Source organism: Coloeus monedula (assembly GCF_965178545.1).
Source record: "Coloeus monedula genome assembly, chromosome: 1".
Taxonomy (NCBI): domain Eukaryota; kingdom Metazoa; phylum Chordata; class Aves; order Passeriformes; family Corvidae; genus Coloeus; species Coloeus monedula.
Window position 1 is genome coordinate 55245616 of NC_138781.1, and position 20483 is coordinate 55266098.

General features: G+C 40.0%; 1 protein-coding gene across 6 annotated transcripts in view; it reads left to right on the top strand.

Moving 5' to 3' along the window:
* Positions 1-2444: 2444 nt before the first annotated feature.
* The window catches only part of VPS41 (VPS41 subunit of HOPS complex), a gene marked incomplete at its 5' end in the record, with an annotated part of 111984 nt that continues 93945 nt past the window's right edge, over positions 2445-20483 (top strand). For all 6 annotated transcript variants that reach the window (XM_082295268.1, XM_082295269.1, XM_082295272.1 and 3 more), the window contains 2 exons: positions 2445-2465; positions 6204-6242. In XM_082295268.1, the coding sequence (XP_082151394.1) occupies positions 2445-2465; positions 6204-6242 (60 nt within the window). The remainder of the gene's footprint in view (positions 2466-6203; positions 6243-20483) is intronic.

Consider the following 20483-nt stretch of genomic DNA (forward strand, 5'->3'; position numbering starts at 1 on the left):
ATTTTAAAACCTATTTATGTCATTGCTTCTAGATGACTTTCAGGTTTTCTGGAAGGTGGGTGTGGAACGGGTGGCAGAATCAGATGCCGACATATTAAATTTTCCTGACACAACAAAAAACTATATTCATGGCAGATCAAATTCATACCTTAAGTCTAAACAACAAAAGAATTAGTTTTGCACCATTCTGCCTGAAATAAGCAGCACACTATAAGTAAATCACATTGTTTATACAACTTATTCTGTGTGCAATGAAAACAAAAACATCTGTTCCTTGACAGCTGTTTGTGAAAAATGAACAAATGTGCACTGTTAGCTGTTATAACAGCAAAGTTTATAAGATCTGCCATCCTTTCCCTTACACTCTGTTTTTCTTGGCACTTAAAAAGTCAGTTATTAATGTTCTTTCCAGTTTAAAAAGTGACACAAAATATCTGTTATGTCAAAAAAAAAAGGGGGGGAAAAAGAAGAAAAGAAAAAAAAGAAAAAGAAAAAAAAAAGGGAAGAAAAAAAAAAGGAAAGAAAAAAAAAAGAAAGGAAGAAAACAAACCCTGTAGCCCAAATCCTCTATCAAGGTTTTTTGTTTCCTGAAAGCAGGAGAAAAAACTTCACCGGAAAAATTTCCTTTCACAAGATATACACCGTTACAAGTAACAGAAAATATAGCTTGTGCATTACATATTAAAGGACAAATCCTGGCTCCATCGACAGCAATGGTACATTTTTTCATTGATCTGAACAGAACTAAGATTCAAGAAGGACTGAATGGGCCTATAATGGACAGCATTCTGGGTAAGCCATGCAGCTGTCAGCAAACACCTCTTACAGTCTCTTACTTAAGTTTATTTTCATCTTGAAATCAGTTTAATTTCTTGCCAGCAAGATTCTTCTGAGGACCAAGCATGCCTGGCACATGGGCATCTACTTCTCATTTCCAGCCTAAATGCACTGAAAATAGCTGATACTTATTTGATCTCATACCTTTTACTTTAATAGTTCTTCTTCCTCTTCAGATGTCTTTTATTGTTAGACTGAAGTTGCTGAGCCCTTCTTTTTATCAGTCTTCTCCAACAGATCAGACCCTAAAAGTGGTTCTTTGGCCCCTTCCAGTTTCAACTAATTTTTTTTTTTTTGTAACAAAGGTGACTCCAAATTTACAATTATATCTAGGTGTAGTCTCAACAATATTTTGTACAATGGCAGCCAAACATCTCTTTCTCTGTAGATATCCCAAGGCTTACATGGCCAGGATGACATTTACACACTTCTCCACCATGGCACCTTGATAGTCCATAACAAACCATAAAAAAGATACTTTCTTATATCATTTGCAAATTAAATTTATTCAGGATAGCTATTTTCATATGTTCTGACACTGAAACTGGTAACTTTTATAAATCTCTCTCTCACCCCTGTGTACAGCTTTCAGTGTGATTTTAAAGGACAGCTCTAGCTCTTCTCAGTTAAGATTCTGGCAATTAATTTCTAAAGGTTTGGCAATGATATACATTATTTTCATAGCCAAGGTGATACTCTTTGCAATTAACTGTATGGCCTTAAGGTTTTCCAGTGTGGTATTATGCAATTCCTCTTTTATTGCCAAAGGTGATCTGCACTGCACATTTTTTAATTTGTGACTTGGAACTCAAGGACACATAACACTGTAGCTCCACCTTAGATTTTAAATAGCTCCAAAGGCAAAACCCAAATGGTAAAATGTTCTGCCTATTGCTTTTTAGCTTTGATTATGTTTTCAACATATAAAGAAAGTAATTTGTGTGCAAGCAAGACATTCCAAGTCTTATTTTATGCTTTTAAAAGTCAAAATGCAGCAGCTTCTAGAATTGTAGAAGACATTTAGGCTTTCTGAAATCCTTCTCCTGACACTAGTGTGGGCCATTTCAATATTGATGGTTAAGGAAAAAGGACAAAGAGGACAGAAGCTGCTACATGTAGGATCTAATGGAAACTGGAGCTGTGCTCGACCAGGTGCTGCTCAGATGGATGACAGTAAAAAGGCCTGATCCGGGAGCACTGGCAGTGCTGTGCACAACAGTGGCAGCAGGCAGGCTGCCAGTGGCTCTGGGCTTCAGCTACACCCGAACCCTCGCTAATTAGGGGTAGCTCACCAAGCACTGCAGTGGCTACCTTCAGCCTTATCACAGCTGGGCGTACCATGGAGCTGGGAGATCATGCTGATCTCCCTGAAAGAATCATGGATTTCAGCTTAAAAAAGCATCTCGCAGCTAAGGAGGGCGGAGAGGCAACTTGCGTCTGCCCTCCGTTTTGTACGGCATCGCCACCATACCTCAGCCGGGCTGAGGACGGGGAAAAAAAAAAAAGGGGGGGGCGGGGGGGGGCGAAATCCTTTCCCTCCGAAACTACATTTCCCAGAGTGCCTCGCCGGCTTCCTGCCTCTCACATGACAGCTGCCTGTCCGCGCCATGGCGGAAGCCGAGGAGAAGGTAGAGAGTGTCAGTGCGCTGTGGCCGCAGCTCCGAGGAGCGGGGCTTAGAGCGGGACGGCCGAAGCGTGGGGCCGGGCTGGGGGCACATGGGAGTGGAGGGGCGGAGGGACAGTGCCTATACCAGGGGGAAGAGACCGGCAGCCAGCCCTGCGGGGTGCGGGGCCGGCGGCGACAGCCTCGGGACAGCCTTCGGGACAGTCTCGCTGCGCCGGGGCGGAGGAGGGAAGATGGAGGCAGGGGAACCTGGGTCTGGCCGGGAGGGTGGGTTTAGAAGTGCATATGGCACCTCTGTGGAGCCAGGATTAAAGAGCTGGAGGTTCTCTCTACGGAGGGACACAGGAGACATGACCAAGTTCATCTCAACAAGGGGTTTTTTTTCTGAGACAAAACGAGGAGTTTCTTGCTGTTGTTCCCTAAATCGGATGTTCTCCTATAGCTCCCCGTCCCTAGGTTGCTCTTTCCCAAGAAAAAAAAAAATAAAGCAAAAATGCACTTCCTGGCCCTTTCAGGTACTTTCTAAGTGTTTCTTTGCTGAGCCAGCATTTGGACAGACAGCTGAGCTATGCGATCTTTCTCTGTCTTGCATGCCTAGAAGTGGGAGAGTCTTAGAATTACTTCAAGGTAACTGGCAAAAGTTAGAGATTGGCATCTGGTTTCCACCTTCCCTGCTGACAGAGGTTTGTTGGGAGGGCTTGGCTTCCTTGGGGGAGGCTTTTTTTCCCAGGATTGGTGAGTTTGTAACTGTGGCAGCCTTTGGAAGGATAAAACAAACTCTTGACAGCCTGTGTTTTGCTCTCTTTGGACTATGATAGGAGAGTTACCTTACGCATTTCAGTCTATTTCCTGTGGGCAGCATGCACACCTCTACTGAAAGAGATCTGTGTGTTGTGCATGTGTTTCTTTAAAACTCAAGTTTTTTGGCTTTCACCTTCTGTCAGGTTTAAGTTATGGGCCTAAACATGTACTATATTACATTTGATGTTTGTAAAAGCAAAGGAAGGGAAAACCCCATACCCACCAAACTGGAACGCCTGCTTAAGAATTTTTTGAGAAGTTATGTTGGATCTGTTAAGTGAAAGATTATAATGGTGAGAGATTACTTCACATTTCTATGGTTTCCTCATCTGTGTTCCCTTACTGCATTCTTTGGCTACTTAAGCAACAGCATTTGTCAGCTGGCTGAAGTATACTGCTGATTTTCCCCTAAAGTCTGAGACCCAGCAGTGACTGCTATTCCTACACGATTTTGGATTCTACTTGTCTACAAATCCCTCTTTAGGGATTTCCTTTCCACAGTTACAAGGCTCCTAAAAAGTGGATGTGGAGGATAATCCTCTCAGTTCATGCATTTGGAGGGAAGGGAAAGGAACCTAACAAAACCCAGGGCAATCATAACTACAGTTTACTGTTCCAGTTTGCCTAAGCAAGTGGGAAAACTCAGGCAAAAAGCTTTTCATAGTAAGCTGCTAGCAAAGTGAGTTATTAGGTAACTATCAATTCTGAGCACCTTCAGCTAAGTTCTTGTCAGGGAACAAATACAGTTTCTGTATTGGTTTCCTAAGCCAAGGCTCCCTCTGAATTTTTGCGTGTTATTTTCTGCAGTAGAACATAAAGGCCATGAAGCGTTTGTGTTTGTATGCCATTTGTGAAATTTAGTATCTGGGGTTGCGGTGCCTTGTGAATACAGGGCCAGGGTAGATGTCGTAAATAAAAATAGATTGATATTTTCTTAGTTCACATGGCCTGATTATTGGAATCAACTTCTGGCATGCCTTAATTTTGTATGTCAGTAGGGATGCCTTTGCACATGGAGCTCAGTTAAGTAGCTCAGGTGGGTGTGAGGACCGGCTGCTGTCTCAGTAGGTGAGCTGTTAACTCCACCCTGCACGTGTGTCTGTCTGTCTGCATAGTGTTAGATAGTGAGCTCATCCTGAAAGTAACTTCCTGTTCTAGACAGCTAAAGATATTGGACCATGAGGGGCAGATGTAGGTGGTGTAGCTGCACTAGAAAGTCTCGTGTATACCAGCGGAAATGTCACTTGCTTTAATTCCTTTGTTTGGGAGAGCTTTTTTTTCCAAACTGTGTGAATTATATCAAAATATCATAACGGTAGTGCTATTAATTTTGATTTAGTAAGGAGTTGAGTAGGTAGCTTTTGGTATTCAGGAGAGAAAATAAGGTTTTTATTAGGAATTTGATGATACTTTGCATTGGACTTTCTGTTGTTCTAGCTCATCCAATCAACTGGCAGTATTACACCACAATGTTTTAGTTCTGTTCTCACTTGGTTGTTGTTAAGTAGAGTTTAAGATGCACAAAGATTCTATGTAACAAACTGTAATTTCCTGAAAAGTTACAGCAGCTTGTGATTAGAGACTGGGAGACTGACAGACAAACAGTTGTGCTTGCAAAGTCAAACCTAAACTTCAAAGGATGCCAGGATTTTACTCCATCTTCCCTTGATTCCCATGTACTTTCTACTTGCAGTTTCCCAACTCATGTCACAAGTACAGACTACAATGATAACCCTTCTATGGGATGTGTGTTTTAGAGGTGGGCCTATCTGTAGTGAGTAAAATGGAAGAAACACATGACAGTAATTGTGGTAACACCTTGCACTAAGTTTCCAGTAGCAGGTAGAAGTGCTGCTTTGCTTCTCTCCCATCTGCTGTGATGGTCATTATGGGCATCAATGTGAGCCTCCACTAATGAAAAGGAAGCCTTTGGTTTTGGTGAACAGGTCACAATAAGTGCATTTTATAAAAGCATGGAAAATAAATAAATGTGAGAAAAAATTACACTGGTTGTCAGTGCATTAAATTTTTTTCCTTTTCCGTTTTTCTCTAAGCTGTTGGTAAGGGTGTAATTTTTTTGTCTTCTCTGGTGGAATTCTGTACCTATTTATCTTACTCTTCAAATACTCCATAAGATTTGAAATTCTGGCTTCTCTCTTGCTTGTTCTTTGTTTATATCATATTTTATTGTTAAAATGCTTACATTCACTGCCAGTGTATTAGTTGTAATCCTTTATTGCTATTGATAAAGATAAATACGTTAAGTAAATCTTCGTTTTGCTGACTTCTTTGAGGAGGCATTGCATCAGCAGATTTTCTCAGTGGACAGACGAGAGATGAGCAGGAGTTGACTTACAAAATTTTTTTTGTAGGGTAGAAAGAATCATCATCTTGCCAGAGAGAGATGTTTTAAAGGTACAGTTGTTTGAAAGGCAGGAGAAAGCCACATCTTGTGTTAACATGGGATGAGGAGGAGAAAGTCATTGAATGCTGGATTTCTATGGAAAATGGTTTGAAATTATATAAGTTTAAAATAAGCCTATTAACAGCTAAATAGTTGAATAGTAAAGCTGGTTTGTGGATAACTGGAGAATGCTGTTCTGCCATGGAAGTCAAGATATGGGCAGTTTCTTTGGAAAATTTGCTACTGCTTCTGGAAGAGGGGATGTTATCACAGGGACAGATTCTCAGATGATCCAATCACTCTCTTTTAGGGTAACTGACAACAGTGTCCCTGCTGCTCCTGAGTATCAGTGTGGCACTCAAATACAAGTGCAAGCACAAATCGGGTATGAATGGCGAAGATTGTCATGAGTCTGAGGTGCTTCTGCGTTGTCTTTCATTTCTTAATAAGGGTTTAAAAGTACTTTTTAAAGGGAAATACTGCTCAGTTGTGTATGTACTTAGTTATTTACTCCTTTGTTTGTTGTGTCCTTTTCAGGAAACCAGGTCTAATGAGGAATCAACAGATGAATCTGAGGTAACCCTTCTTAAAATGTTTCACACTCGAATCTGTGTCAGTGCGGTCAGTGCTAGTTTATTGTCAATATGGAGTGAAAAATACTACTTCACTGGTTGTTTTTAGAAGTTTGGCCGGTATTATGTAGCAAGGATTGTTAATCTGCGTTTAAGTTATTAAAAAGAAGCTGTGAATTGCTATTAGAAGCTTCTTTATATTTAAAAAAGCCCCACAATCACCCCATTATAGTAAAATGAATTATGTTGAGAGACAAATTCAAATGTATGTGCTTCTGTTTCAATAAAATGAAAATGTGAGTCTAATTATATAAGTAGTAATACTACATTCAAGTAATTACTTTGGTATTTTAATAGCTTCACAGTCTAGACTTAATCATGTCCCATAGACTCTCTGTTCTTGAGATGATGTTTTGTCACTAATCGTCTCATGTTCTGGAGAGGTCTGCCTACACTGCTGTAGGTGATGGGAAAAGGGGGTTGGAGGTGAAGAGAGGAAGGGAGCTAGAGAGAGTTCAAGAGTTTGTCCCTGAACAGTAATGTACTAACTCCAAACCTGTCATCACTGAAGGAACCATAAAAGATCTGAAAGACCCAATTGACATCAGGGTGGTCTAGGATAGCTACAGGAAGGAAGAAATAGAGGTGTCTGAGCAACTTCAGTTGTGGCCCACCAGCAAGAACAGAGGACACAGAGAAGGTTATTACCTTGAGTGTTTTCACCCATTATGCATCTAAGAGTAGCTCATAGACTTATAAAACTTTAATAGACTTGCTATTAGGAAGATTTACTGGTTTTTACCTAGGGACAAATCTCCATGCTTGAGATCTGGGTTTAAGCACTAAGCAGACAGAAATCCCAATTTCTGTGACAGTAGATACTGCAGAGACTGTAGTGGTGGATTCTGAAAAAATCTTTTTGCAGTGGAAGGTGGCTTTGCTTCTTGTGAGATAATTGTTTTCTTTCTTCCATTGAGTGATTGTCTTCAGTGGCACTGAACGACAATACTGGTGAGAAGCAGGGGTTTTTTTGGCCCTTTAACATTGCTCTGTGGAACAGCTACCGGGACCAGACTTTTTTTGCCCAGTGTGAAATGCTTTCATTCTGAATAGTACTTTGTGATGTGAAGTGCAGATAAACAATCACTGGGCAACGACTCAGTACTTAGTAGAATAGTAATCCTCTCAAGGCTTGACATTCACAGGATAGTGAACACAGATACTTACCTACTGAGGTGATTTTTTTTTTTCTTCAAGCCTATTGCAATGAAAAACTGGCACTTTTAATGGCCTTTCAAGATTTCAGCTGGTAGTAAATCAGTATTTACAGCAGAATTAATCAGGTTGCCAGGTTGGTGGGGGTTTACTGTTTTTTACCTTAAGGAAAAATAGGCATCATGTATCTTTCACAGAATTGAAAGTCCTAAAATTTCAACTAGACTTACGTTAAAGTTGATGTCTGTTTTTAATGTTAATTTTACATGCAGAGAGAAGTGAAAAGGAAATTTATGTATTAAGAATGCAGACGTTTGGTCTAAAGAACAACTGTCATTCTAATGTCTGTGAAAATGCTTTGCATTAGTCGTCTTTGAGTATTAAGTCTAGTCTGTAGTATCTTGATCAGTAAATAGTTAATAGAATTAAACTGATTAGACTATTTCTAATGATTGTTTAGATAAAACCAAAATGGTAAAAAGCACAAAGTGTAAATGTTCTGAGTGCTTGCTTATATTAAGTATGGTCAGAACTAAGATCAAACTGATGGCTTCACTCCTAGCTCTTGTGATCATAAAACTATAATTATTTCTTTTGGGTGGCCTATAGTTTGAATAATCAGGGATGGATTTTATGGTGGTGGTTCTAGAATCAGACTCTTAATTCTTTCAGCCTGTGTTTAGTTTTAGCCATTAAAAAATATTGTATTTATGGCATGGTCTTCACAGACATCTTACCATAGTACTAAAATTTTTTACACATACAATTACTCTTGCAATTAATTAAATTTAAATTCTTCATATAAAATTGAATATTGTTGCCGCGATGCTGGCCAGGTGGCTAGCTCGTGGGCCAAGAACCAGGCAATAGCCTTGCCTGCCACAGCGGCAGAGGACGGGTGCCGAGCGAGAGTGGGAGTTTAAGCGAGGTCCAAGCAAGGCTCGCTTTAGCCACCGATGAAAAAGGCGCAAGGAGAGACGAAGCAATGAGGGACTCCTCTCAGGGGGACAGGAACCGGGTTTATTGGAGCCTGGAAAAGAAGGGTCGAGAAGCGCAAAGAAAAATCTCTGGCAGGGGGTTTTCTACCCCATTGCTCAGGGTGGAGCAATCATAAAACATCCAATAACAGAACAGACAAGGGGAGTTACATAGGTGGGGATACATACCAATGGGGAAAGAGGTAGGCGGAGAGGGTGAGCACGGGCCAATGACAGAGTGATGTGGAAACCAAGGGAGGGGAGAGCGTGGTCATTGCAGACGTGCAGGGTGTCACATCTTTCCCGCCTTGGCCAACGAACTTTCTTGCCAGACAGCCTGAGGGTGTCTATGTTGTGGCGGGCAGCTATCTTAGGGTTCCTGGACCTCATGAGAATTAAACCACTGGACCTTTTGTCCAGCGGGTCCTGGGACACCCTGGCAAGAGCCATGGCTCACCACAACATACTAATGATTCCAGAGGGCACATGACACATATCCAACTTATATCACAGATATGTTTTGTATTATGGAGAAATGCAATAATAAAATTTCTGATTTTGAGTAAACTATGCCTCTGTCTGAACTGGATGTTTAAACAAAATACGGATTTTTTTTTTTTTCCCCCTGATGTTTTTACACTTCTGTGCTATTATCTTAGCAAAGAATCAAATATACATTAATTCTGTCTCATGTAGCAACTCTCTTAACTATCATTCCTTTAGTATCTTCCAGCAAATAAAATTCTAATGATATTTTGCTACCTGCTTGGTTTGTTTTGAACGACAGACTCTTTAACAGTTGCCAGGATGCTTATTTGCACAGACTTGGTGGTAGTGCTTAATAGTAGGCCTCAAATGTGGGAGTCTGCAAAAATTGACTGTCTTGAATGTACGTCATCTAAAACCTCATAAGTGTAAGTTTGGTTCCAGTGATGGCTACACAGGAAATTGAGTTCCTAAAGCTGCCCCAGTGTAAAATACTTCTCAGCTGTTGAAGTCAGAATGTGTAAAATGCAAAGGTATCAACTAGCAAAGATGGTGAATTTGTTCAGATGTTAAGCAGACCTTTCTTTCAATACAGAGATAGCTGTAGTTACTTGTAAAATTCGTAGACCTTGTAGCACTTGTAGAAATGTAATAGATCTTTCCTGGTAACTACAGTACAGTTGACATTTTAGTATCATGTTCATATATATGATTTGGGATATTACAAGCTTTTTCTTTTCCTGTAGACAGGCTGCTATATATTATCCCATGGTATAATGAGGAAGCTGTATATCTAATACTCCTCTAATTCTTTGGAGAAAACCTAATTGTTTCGTGAAATAATTTTACTGCAGTCTTGAAGCACAAGTATTTTCTTTTTGTATCTTTGGCTTTAGACATTTGGTTTTAGTGTTTTTTGAAGGGTTTTTGTTAGGGTTTTTAAATTGTTTTTCTGGAGTGTATTTGCATGACTTATCCCAAACTTGTCCAATCATCAAATATGCAGCCAGATTTGAGGCTGGATCTGAGCAGGTTGGTTTGGCTGAAAAGTCATAGTACAATGTGGTTTCATTGGCTTATTTAATTTTATTTTATAGCACCTGAAGCTAAATGTTTGGACTGTCATATTTGATGAGATCTAAAAAGTAGATAACAAAGTAATCTGACTTTTGGCTGTTTGTCAACTGTGGAGGGAAAAAAAAAACCTCCATAAATTATGTACAGCCTGAATCTGAATTTATTTTCAAATTATTCTTCCTCCTTGCAATGTGTCTGTTTCTGTAAAATCTTGCTTTTCTCAATTGAGCTGTTTTCTGTCAGACAGGTAGTTATGTTTTGCCAGTTAATTAGCAAGGAATAAAAGGCTTAAATTTTTCTCCTCCTTTCTAATTTACTGCAGGGGTTATGAGCAGATTGTGCTGATCCAGCATGTGACTTTTTTACAGGAAGCACCCTTTCAAGAACAAATGTCCCTGGAATTATAAATGAATGCTATGTCCCAAGAAATAATCCTTGATTATGTAAGGCATGTCACTGATGGTTTGTTGTTTTTTTTTTTTTGATGCCGCACTACAGCAGAAATTTTTTGGTTTGCAATTGTTTGCTTGTTAAACTACAAAAGAAAGCCATGTTGGTGCAGATATTAAAGTTCTGCAAAGAGGTATTAGAATAGTATTTTTTTAAAAAAGGTGCATTGATATCTGTATTCCTGCTTTTTTGTTAGAGACATGAATTTGTTAGTCATCATTATTGCACATATTTTCATTCTAGCACTTCTGTTTTTATATGTGCCCTTCTTAACTTTTTTTTTCTGTTTTGATCACTGTTACCCTGTGAAAGGGTTTGTTCATTTAGTTTCTCGTTTAGTTATTTAAACACTATATTAATAAATTCTATGAGTTTGTAGACAGAATGGTGTTGTAGAAATTCTGGTTAATCCAGTGCTCAAACTATTTCTGGTGGTTTAGAAATATCCCTCTCTGATGCACTTCCACCACTGAAATTAGTAGTGCTTTAGTTCTTTAAGGTTTTGAAAACTGATCAGAGCAGGAACACAGTTAGGAAAAATGTAAGCCTTAAAAAGAGGCAACTAAAAAGCCTTGATATTTCCCTTCTCTTTTCAGTGCACTCCAAATTTTAGTCTTGTAGGTTGGGTCTGGATTAGGTCAAAGCAATTAAATCATTTCAAGTAAATAAAGCATCTGGTGAAAAAGGCTCCTTGTCATACTGTGTTTCCATCAAAATGTTCTCTTAACATGGAGTGTGGAGCATAGGGCTGGAAGAGATAAGCTCTTCTGTGGATAGTAACATTTGAAGGGGCATCACCATTGTAAGAAAAATGGATGGTTGAAAAGTAGATTTGGCTACTGTACCTTAGTCAGAGTTGCTTTTTTTTTGTCTCCTACCTGACCTTTTCCAAAGTACTTCTTTTAATCATGCCTCTTTTCCTTATTATTGAATAGCTGTACATTTGGTTATTTTTTTTAAATGTAAAATGGGAGAAAAATGCTCAAAAAGTGTATTCTGTTTCACGTATCTGGGCAGTCTGAGGAGAGATTGCTTCCCTCTTCAGGGCTTTAAATTAAATTGGCCTTTTGGGGAGAATGGAAGGAAAAGTTACATAAATTCCAAGTACAAAGTTCTCCTTATTGATGAAGAAATGTATCATGCAAATAATTTATCAATTTGAGTCAGTAGGATGAGCATAGTAAATTATTTATTGAAGTTTAAATGGAATCTTTTCATACATTAATTTGAAAAACAAGTTTGCAGTGACTAGTAACTAACATTATAATAAACATCATTAGAGGATTGACTTGCAGGAAAAAATGGATTATTACTATATTCTCTTAGGATGTTCTGATTTTGAGTGAAAATTAGATACTTCATTTAATGAACTATTAATATTAACCAGAAGTGCCTGTTCTATCTGTATGTTGTGGAATACAGAGAAAGTAAAAATGCTGCTCTGCTTCCTACGTGAATTAAATGCAATTGCAAAGCTACTGTGTTAGCAGAGTATGCAGATGTGGCTTTTGCAAAACACTAAATGTATTTTTCTGCATGGAATAACACTCTTGGCTGCAAAAAGGAAGTAACAGTGAAATTCAGCTCTTCCCCAGTGGTGGGTAGGTGAGCTTCAAAAACCGCTATTCCCAAAACTGCCCTGTCAGCTTTTCATATGCAGTAGATCACAAGGTGGCAAGTGGGTTGCTTGAGTAGTGTTCACAGGGGAAACAAATGTTTGCCCAAGTTCCTTACTCAGCAAAAGGACAATAAAAGTAGAAATGTGTAGCTTCATTGTGATTTGAACTGTGTTTGGATTTTTCTGTGCTGGAATTGGATTTGGATGTGGAAGATAAAACAGCCTATCCTGTGCTGCCTCTGTATGGCGCACTTGGTGTGGATGGACTGATCCTATGGTTTTGAACAATGAAGTGGATTTGGAAGTTTCTGGTGTTCTTTGTTATGCACAAAACTACCAGTAAAATAAATTGATGGAAATTGAAATGAAACCAAATTGTATTATATGGACTTTTTACTGCTCATTTTTAAACACGCCATTTATGAGGATTGCTCATGTGCAGTATATCATCTCTGTGTTACTTAGGCTTCAAAACTTGGCTGGTGCCCAGCTCCTTCAAACCCGTAGGAGTAAATCTTCAATTGGTGTTGTGCAAATATAGTTTAATATTCTGTATGCCACAACAGTTTTGCAAAGAAATAAAATGCTCTGTATTTTGTCTTTCGTCTGTGTGTCATTTCATACTGTAAATGCAGCCCATTTTGAGACATATTCACAGGCAGCCATATAATCTTAATTCCGTGCTTCTGGTGTGTATCTGCATTTTCCCAGGGTATTAAATAAATCCCTGTGGAAAATGCATGGGGAGAACAGAAATTTCTGTTGTGTGAAATTTTACCATCCTAATCCATATTTACCAATTTTACAGCTAGGTACTGGAAAAGCATTGGTGATTTGCCTTATGAACAGTTGTAAAGGAGCAAGATCAGAGGTTATTCACATTTTTCGCTGAACTAACATTACAGTATTTTCACCATAGAATTATGGGAAAATATTTTTAGCAGCATAAGTCACAAGCATGCTGTTATAGTTTAGAAATTTCAGTCTTCGTGCTTTTTGTTTTCTTGTGTATCAGTAGTTGCAGAATTGAAATGAATTCTTGTGCAAGTTGGAAACTTTAATGGGTTTCTAGCTTTTATTCACTATTGCTCTACCTGCTTTTGAACCAGTGACTTCAAGATGAAATGCTCTTTGCTATTCTCATTCTTAAACCAGTTTTTTTTTTCTGCTTTGTTAAATTTTTTCTGTAGGAACAACTTTTTTATGAAAGTAATGGAGGAAAAGAAGTTTATGCTCTCTCAATGAGCTTCCAAAGGGTCTGGTAAAGTGCTCAGGATTTAAATTCAACACAGTACATAAAACAACAACGTGCAGTAAAATTGTATTCCAGTTTTGGTATTATCAAGCAGCCTGGTTAAAGGCCTTAGTCTGAGTTTTTCTTGGCATTCTGTTAGTGTTAGAGATTTGATTGCATTGAGAGGAATTGAGTCAGGATCATCACTGAGGTAAGAGCAGAAGTCTGGAAACCATATTCTAGGGATGGAGAAATGGTAATGGTGAAGCTGCACTTTGTAATAATTACACATCCTACTACAGTAATTCTTGTTTGCTCTGTGGCACTTGATTCTTCAGCACAAGTGGGTATATAATCCAGAACAGTGGGGGATGGAGTGCTTTCTTCTGCTTGCTTCTGGATTTTTTTTCTTTTGAAGGAAGGCTGGGTAAGACCTAGAAATGGCCATCAGGGAAGGTGTGTTTGCATCACTTTGGAACACAGAAGTATTTTTAAATAACAAATATGGGGACATCTACTTGAGGAGCTTTAGAAAATGAGTTTGAGGTGCTATCTTTTTAAGGACCGAATTAGCTTCTAAATTATACTTTATATGTTTCTTGATTGTACAGAGTAACAATCTTCTAGAGGTTTTGCAACAATGAAAATGTAAATTTTAAATTTTTGTTGTGAATTTCCAGGTATTTTTTCAGAAATGATGATTATTTAAATTATTTCTAAACTATAACCTGGGTTCCAGTTGGTGTGAGAAGAAGCAGGACTTGGGCTAGGTGTTTTTTCTGACTTCCATGTCAGAATGGCAGGCAGTGGGTTGTCTTGTGTGCAGTTTCTTTCAAAAGTGGCAGCACCAGAGGCAAACACCAAAGAAGCTTGATGTTACAGTGGAAGAACTTTGAGTAAATAGCTGCCTCCTTTACAATGATAGCATTATGTCCTCACTGCCCACCTCAGTAATTTGCATCTTTTTTACAATTCTTACTTCTAAAACTTGCCAAAGACAAACCTTCCTCCTACCCCCATTCTGACCAGATTTGGTCATTGTCTCAGTTTGAAAGACAGGTGTTTGAAAGGCAGAAGCCTCCCTTGGAATGGAAAATATCATCCCCTCCCCTCTGAATTGTTATAATTTTGAAAGTAAGGGGCTTTTAGGCAAAGATATGAGAAAAAGAATAACAGTTCTTTACTAGTATGTGTATGCATAACAAGGCAAACAAATAGCAACAATGGTAACAACATCAAACAAGAACAGAAAACCCAATAAACAGTCTCTTCCCGCTCTTTAAGCACTTTCCCCTTTGCTGTAGTTCCGGCCGCAGCCGGCAGGGGCGCTGGTGGCTCCTGGCTGGGCAGGGCAGGTGCGATGATTCCCCCGTGGCTGCAGGGGGCGCAGGGCACGGGTCTGGCCATCTCTCTCCACGTGGACAACGGGGGACGGGCTCGGCAGAAGGGATGGAAACGGGGCTTCCTTTACAAACCCCAGGGGCACCCGATCCCGGTGCCCTCTCTGGATAGCAAAAGAAGCTGTAGCAGGGATGAGCAAACTCCCGGAGTGGTATATGAGATGTATCAGACACTCGGCAGCTGTAGCTGAAACCGCCGGTCTTCCATGCAGGCCAGGGGCTGTGAGTTACAGTGTAGCAAAAACTCGGAGCAGTGGTAAAAAAAATGGCAGGGGCGGGGCAGCGACAGCCCAGCTCCCAGAGAGACGCTCCCTGGGAGGGTGAGAGGGCTGTCGATCCCAGGGTTTTCCCCTGGGACACTCCAACAGAGTCCCTCTTTAAGTGAGGTAGGGTGTTAACAAGGTTCCAGTGCAATGGCTGCTCCCATGAGCGGAACTCCTCTCACCACAGAAGGCAGCAGAAGACAGAACCCTGCAGTGGTGGTGAATTCTTGCCACAGCAACTGCAGCCTCCTTCCCGTCCGAATGCCGAGAGAGCAAGGGAGAGCTCAGAGCTGCACCCAGCCCCTTCCCCCAGCCCAATTCTTATGGTATCTCTGCCCTCCACGAGAAACCTCCAGGTAAAAAGCAAGAGTAGCCTGCTGGACCTCCCCTGAGATGTGGCCACTTGTCTCTTAAGTATCTGGTCGTTATTGTCTCCTAGCAACACATATGGGGGAAAATTCCGTAAGAGAAAGAAACTAAAGGAGAATTCCTAAACCCCAACAGTCATCATCTTTAAATAAATTTTTCCTAGTGGTGCTGAGGAAGAATAAGACTCTGCTGGTATGCACACTTAATGCAATTAATAGTGGGTCCAATTACTTGAAGTTGCTGTGAAGAACATATTTGCTTTTAGGGTAGAAGGAAACAGACAAATGTCCAGAAATATTCCTGGGTTCCTTCTTATATCAAATAGATAATACACCAATTTAATTTGTAGGGTTCAAAACTTATACCCCTCATCCTTAAAGTACAAGTGATATTCTGATGCTTGCAGTCATAAGGCAATAGTGGGATTTATAAAGACTATTTTGTGACTGTGAAATGGTAATATAACAAGGAAGAGGGGGAGAAGGCAAATTTATCTCATCACAGGTATAACCCAGTTGTTATTGTACTTAAAGTTGTGAGCAGGGTAAGCCATTTAGTAGGTAAAGATTGGGAGTTTTTCTTCATTTTTATGTTCTCAAAAAACAAACAAAAAAACCTATTCATTGTTTTTACCAAATAGTACAGGGCCTTTGACTTGATCTGGGGTGGAAGTCAAAGGGATCTCCCAACTGTGTTGTGACATGATGATGTTGCTTCCTTAAATTCATCAACAGATGTTAGCAATTTGTTACAGTTTGCTGCTTAATATTTTCTACTTTAAGATTATTAACCCTCCTGCATGTGTTGTCCTGTGTTGCTCCCATGTGATATTTTCACTTGCAGTAGGTTTTTTTGCTAGATTTTTTTATTTATTTGCCATATTCCCAAGTATTGCAAATGGGAAGTGTGTTCATTTGCATATGTCAACCCTAAATTAGTAAATAAAATTCCTTTTTCCTGCCATGTATTATAAGAACATCTGTGCTTTTAAGACATGGAAAGAGGTCATGGAAATACAGGATGGTAATTGTCTGCATTGCCAAATCCATTTGCTTAGTCTATCTAGATCTTTGTCCTCTGAATGTCTCTGAGCTGGTGTGGGTGTGCAGCTGAGGTGGGAGCTGTGGTCTGCCTTTTCCAAGAACCACCTGTAGTATACTTGGTGAGCTGTTCATAGTGGATTCTGGTGTCTGTGAACGGCTGTTTCATGTCAGGCTATAAGCAGTCATTAAAAACTGTGTCTAGGAAAGGTATGCCATGAGGGTTGCCTGGCTGAAGTGAGCTTCCAACTGAGGACATGGTAGTTTTGAAGAGGAAGAAGATGGGGTTCCTGGCAGACGCACTGAAAAGTGTTGAAATTGGACTTGGAGTCTAGGCTGAGAGGGCTTGATAAAGTGTTTGAGGGGAGTTAGGGTGTCAGCAAAGGTCCATCTGAGGGTTACAAGGGGATGGAGCAGAGGAGATTTGTAAGAGGGAGGCTAGGAGAAGACTTCTGAGCCTTCAGGACTCTGCAGTCTTAAAAGTGGAGGTTAAGTGTTAAGTGGGAGCCAGCCCCTTTATGTGTTTTGGATAATTGGATTACAGGCGGGATTGACTGGTACTTGGAAGGCAGTCCTTCAATCCTTTAACCTTCATAATATTGTGGCGGGCAGAGTCACTGTTTTCCTTTTCCATTCATGTCCCAAAACTGAGAGTAACCCTGCCAGCAGACCTAGTCCTGCAGAGCTGCAGTAGAGAGTTGCTCTGCATTAAACTTGCCTTGCTGTCAAAATCAGCAAGGTTGAAGAATTTGCTTGCTCCTAGCTGAGCAAGGGTGTCTAAACTGAAGTCTTATTTCTGGGGTGAACAAACTGTACGGTTTGTCAAACTTAATTTCTGCCATTAAGTACAAGAAAAGTATGCTAAGTCTCAATGTTTTAGCATACAGCTATTAGAAAATTATTTGGTGTGAAATACGGTAAAGAAGGAAGTGAGAAACAATGCACATAGATATTCCTGGGGTGATACTGAGAATATAGAGGCTTCTGTCTGATTATCTGGATTACGAGATTATCTGAGCCACATTTAGCCTAAATATGACGTGGGTAGAGAAAAAAACTTAATTTCTGCCATTAAGTACAAGAAAAGTATGCTAAGTCTCAATGTTTTAGCATACAGCTATTAGAAAATTATTTGGTGTGAAATACGGTAAAGAAGGAAGTGAGAAACAATGCACATAGATATTCCTGGGGTGATACTGAGAATATAGAGGCTTCTGTCTGATTATCTGGATTACGAGATTATCTGAGCCACATTTAGCCTAAATATGACGTGGGTAGAGAAAACTAGAGATGACAGATAAATGAACCTGCTTATCTGAGGCACTTGGTGGTAGATATTTTCCCTGTAGATTTTGGGGAATGGGATTCAGTAAATGTAAAATCAGGTTCATTTATAAATCAGTATCTCTTTACCTTGAATGAATGGAGATAGTTGGGTGCTACCAAAGGTCTGAGAGCTGAACTGGAAAGATAAAGACCAAAAATAGTCATAATTTCTTTATTGGGCCAAAGGAGGCATTATGACCCATGTGGTACAATTCCCAGGTGTAGAAATGATGTGAGGGTTTAAATAAAAAGTTTTATCTGTATCTTTTGTCGGGTAGTACTTGTCCCCTCTTGGAAATCTTGTGGCAGTTAGCCTTAAGTTTGAAAGGTGCTTGTTGGAATCCCTTGTCCAAAGTAAGGTTTGCAGAGCCGTCCTAGGTGCAATCCTGCCCTTCCAAGCAATGCTGGTGATATGAAGGGCTTGCAGACAGCTGGGGGTTCAGATGATGATGTAAAACCCCACTGATGATGTGCCTTTCATAGCAGTCTGTTTAGAAGTCATCCATTTAGCTTCTCAGCAGGGCACCAGCCACTTGGATAAGTACTCTTTGCTTCCATGTCAAATAGGGGCTTTATAGATGAAAGATCCTTTCCAGCCAGTCTCACAGGCCCTCAAAACTAAAGCTGAGACAGTCAGTCAACACCCTGATTAAGACATTATTTCCATTAAAAAAATCAAGAGTTGGAGATGGCTATACCTTGGATCAAGTCGAGATGTCAAAACCAAGAAAGGTAATAAATTATGTTGGCAACTCAGTTCTGCTGGGTATTTTGCTGCACTTTGTGCTTCTGCACATATATAAGAGAAATAAGTAACTATCCCTGGAGACTTCATTTTGGGGCTTGAGGTCTTTTTATGTTGGTTTCTTTTTATATTTGTCATTGAATTTCTATAAGAAGTGAAGCTGCCCCCAGCAGAGCACTAAGGAAGGATGTGTTTATTCGTTTTTGCATAACTGAAAACGTTCTGTGGACCTTTATTTAAACTCAAAAATAATTTGAGTTGGTTTCTTTGGTTCTACTGGAGATCTTCATCTGGTGTGCAAACTAGTAATTCTGGAGCTCTAACTAGTTGGTTTAATTTTTTTGTTCTGTGTGATAGTGATGACTATTTAAATAAATAAAAATTCTGATTTCTTACTAGGGTTTCTAAAGGCCTGACCTGTATTAAATGTCAGGAAGAGTTACTCTCATAAATTGCCAAGTAGTCTCTTCTCACTTTTTTGAAGTAATGTTGTGTTTGCACTTTTTGCAGCAGAATGGGGTTCTTTGGTTTGGTTTTGGTTTGGGTTTTTTTTTTTAATGGGATTTTATAATGTGTCTTAAACATTAAGTACTCAGATAAACAGAGGCAGAGCACTTTGAATGACCCAGTAAGCTAGGGGGTATTGTGATTTAGGAATGGTACTCCCCACTTTAGTGCTCCCACTGAGACTCTACAAACTACCTGCTGCTTGTTTGCTCCCCTCCTCCCCTTCCCCTGCAGTGGGCTGGAGAGGAGAGTAGGAGGTACAAAAGGGAAAGCTCACCGGTTGAGGTAAGAACAATTTACTGAAAACAGCAGTGAGATAAGAAAATTAACAGTAGCTGCCACAGTACTAATAACAAAAGTGTACAAAAGAGAGAGAGTGATTCACATGCAAAAATACTCACAGCACTCTAGCTTGGAACCAGCATTATGAAACCTGTCCTTTGCTCAACCAGAAGGAACCCCTTCTCTTCAGGGAAGGGTCCCCTTCCCTCCCCACACCTGGCAATGACATGAGGTAGTGTAGAATAGCCTCTATGCCCTAGCCATGCCTCTCCTGGCTACTGCAAAAATTAACCCTGTCCTGGCCAGGAGGAAATGAGGTCACTTAACATTTTGCTTATAATGTCTGAAATCAAGGTAAACTTGAAAGAAAGCATGGAAAAAAAAGAAAATTAAGTGTAGGGGTTTTATTTGTCTTTTTTTTTTTCAGACATAGCCCTTTAAGAAGGCCTATGATGCTGAGGCCTTGTTGGAGTAGGGTGTGAGTGTGTCTTCTTTGAAATTGCTTCAGTGATGGACCTCAGCTGTCTTTGTATTGGAGTTTAAATGCTTTGCAGGATCAAAACTTGCAGGCATAAACAAGGCTGGAATGGACACTTAGAGTAATTGGAATTCTAGCTGGGACTGGACAGATGTGCAGCAAAGGGGAAGGACACTTGCCTTATAATGTATACAATGTTTATTTCCATAAAGGCTTTGAAAAACTTTGAGGGCAAGCCATGTGTGGGAGGGATGACACTTTGCTGTCAGTGCCTGTAACATAATTAGAGTATCTGTAATCAATAGAGCATGTAGTTCATGTGACAGACAGTCCTGTTGGCAGATCCTCTGCTGCAGGAGCAAATGTGGGCTAATGGAATAACTGGGAACTGCCCACAGGTTCCTTCTGGAAATTTTCTTCAAGAGGACTGATTTCAGATTTTTTTTTTTTTTCCTACTCATGATTCCTACACAATAGTTCCTGTAGGCAAAGCTAGTAAAGATGGGGCAGAATATCTGAAGAAGGTTGTGAACCTGTGTTCAGAAAGGCCGGTGAGCATCCCTCAAAGTGACACTTGCCTGTTGAGAGTATATTGCACAATTTGTGGCTCTTGTTAGTTTTGTAAATCCATTCCAGAAGAAGAGTTGGTAAGCGAGTAGGTGCTGGGTGTATGAAAAGGAATTTGTTTTCAGTTCAGGTGTGTTCAGCAATGACAACTGGAAGAGCTCTTAGTAGGAACGGGTTCGTGTTAGTCTTAGGGGCTAATTAGAGTATTTCA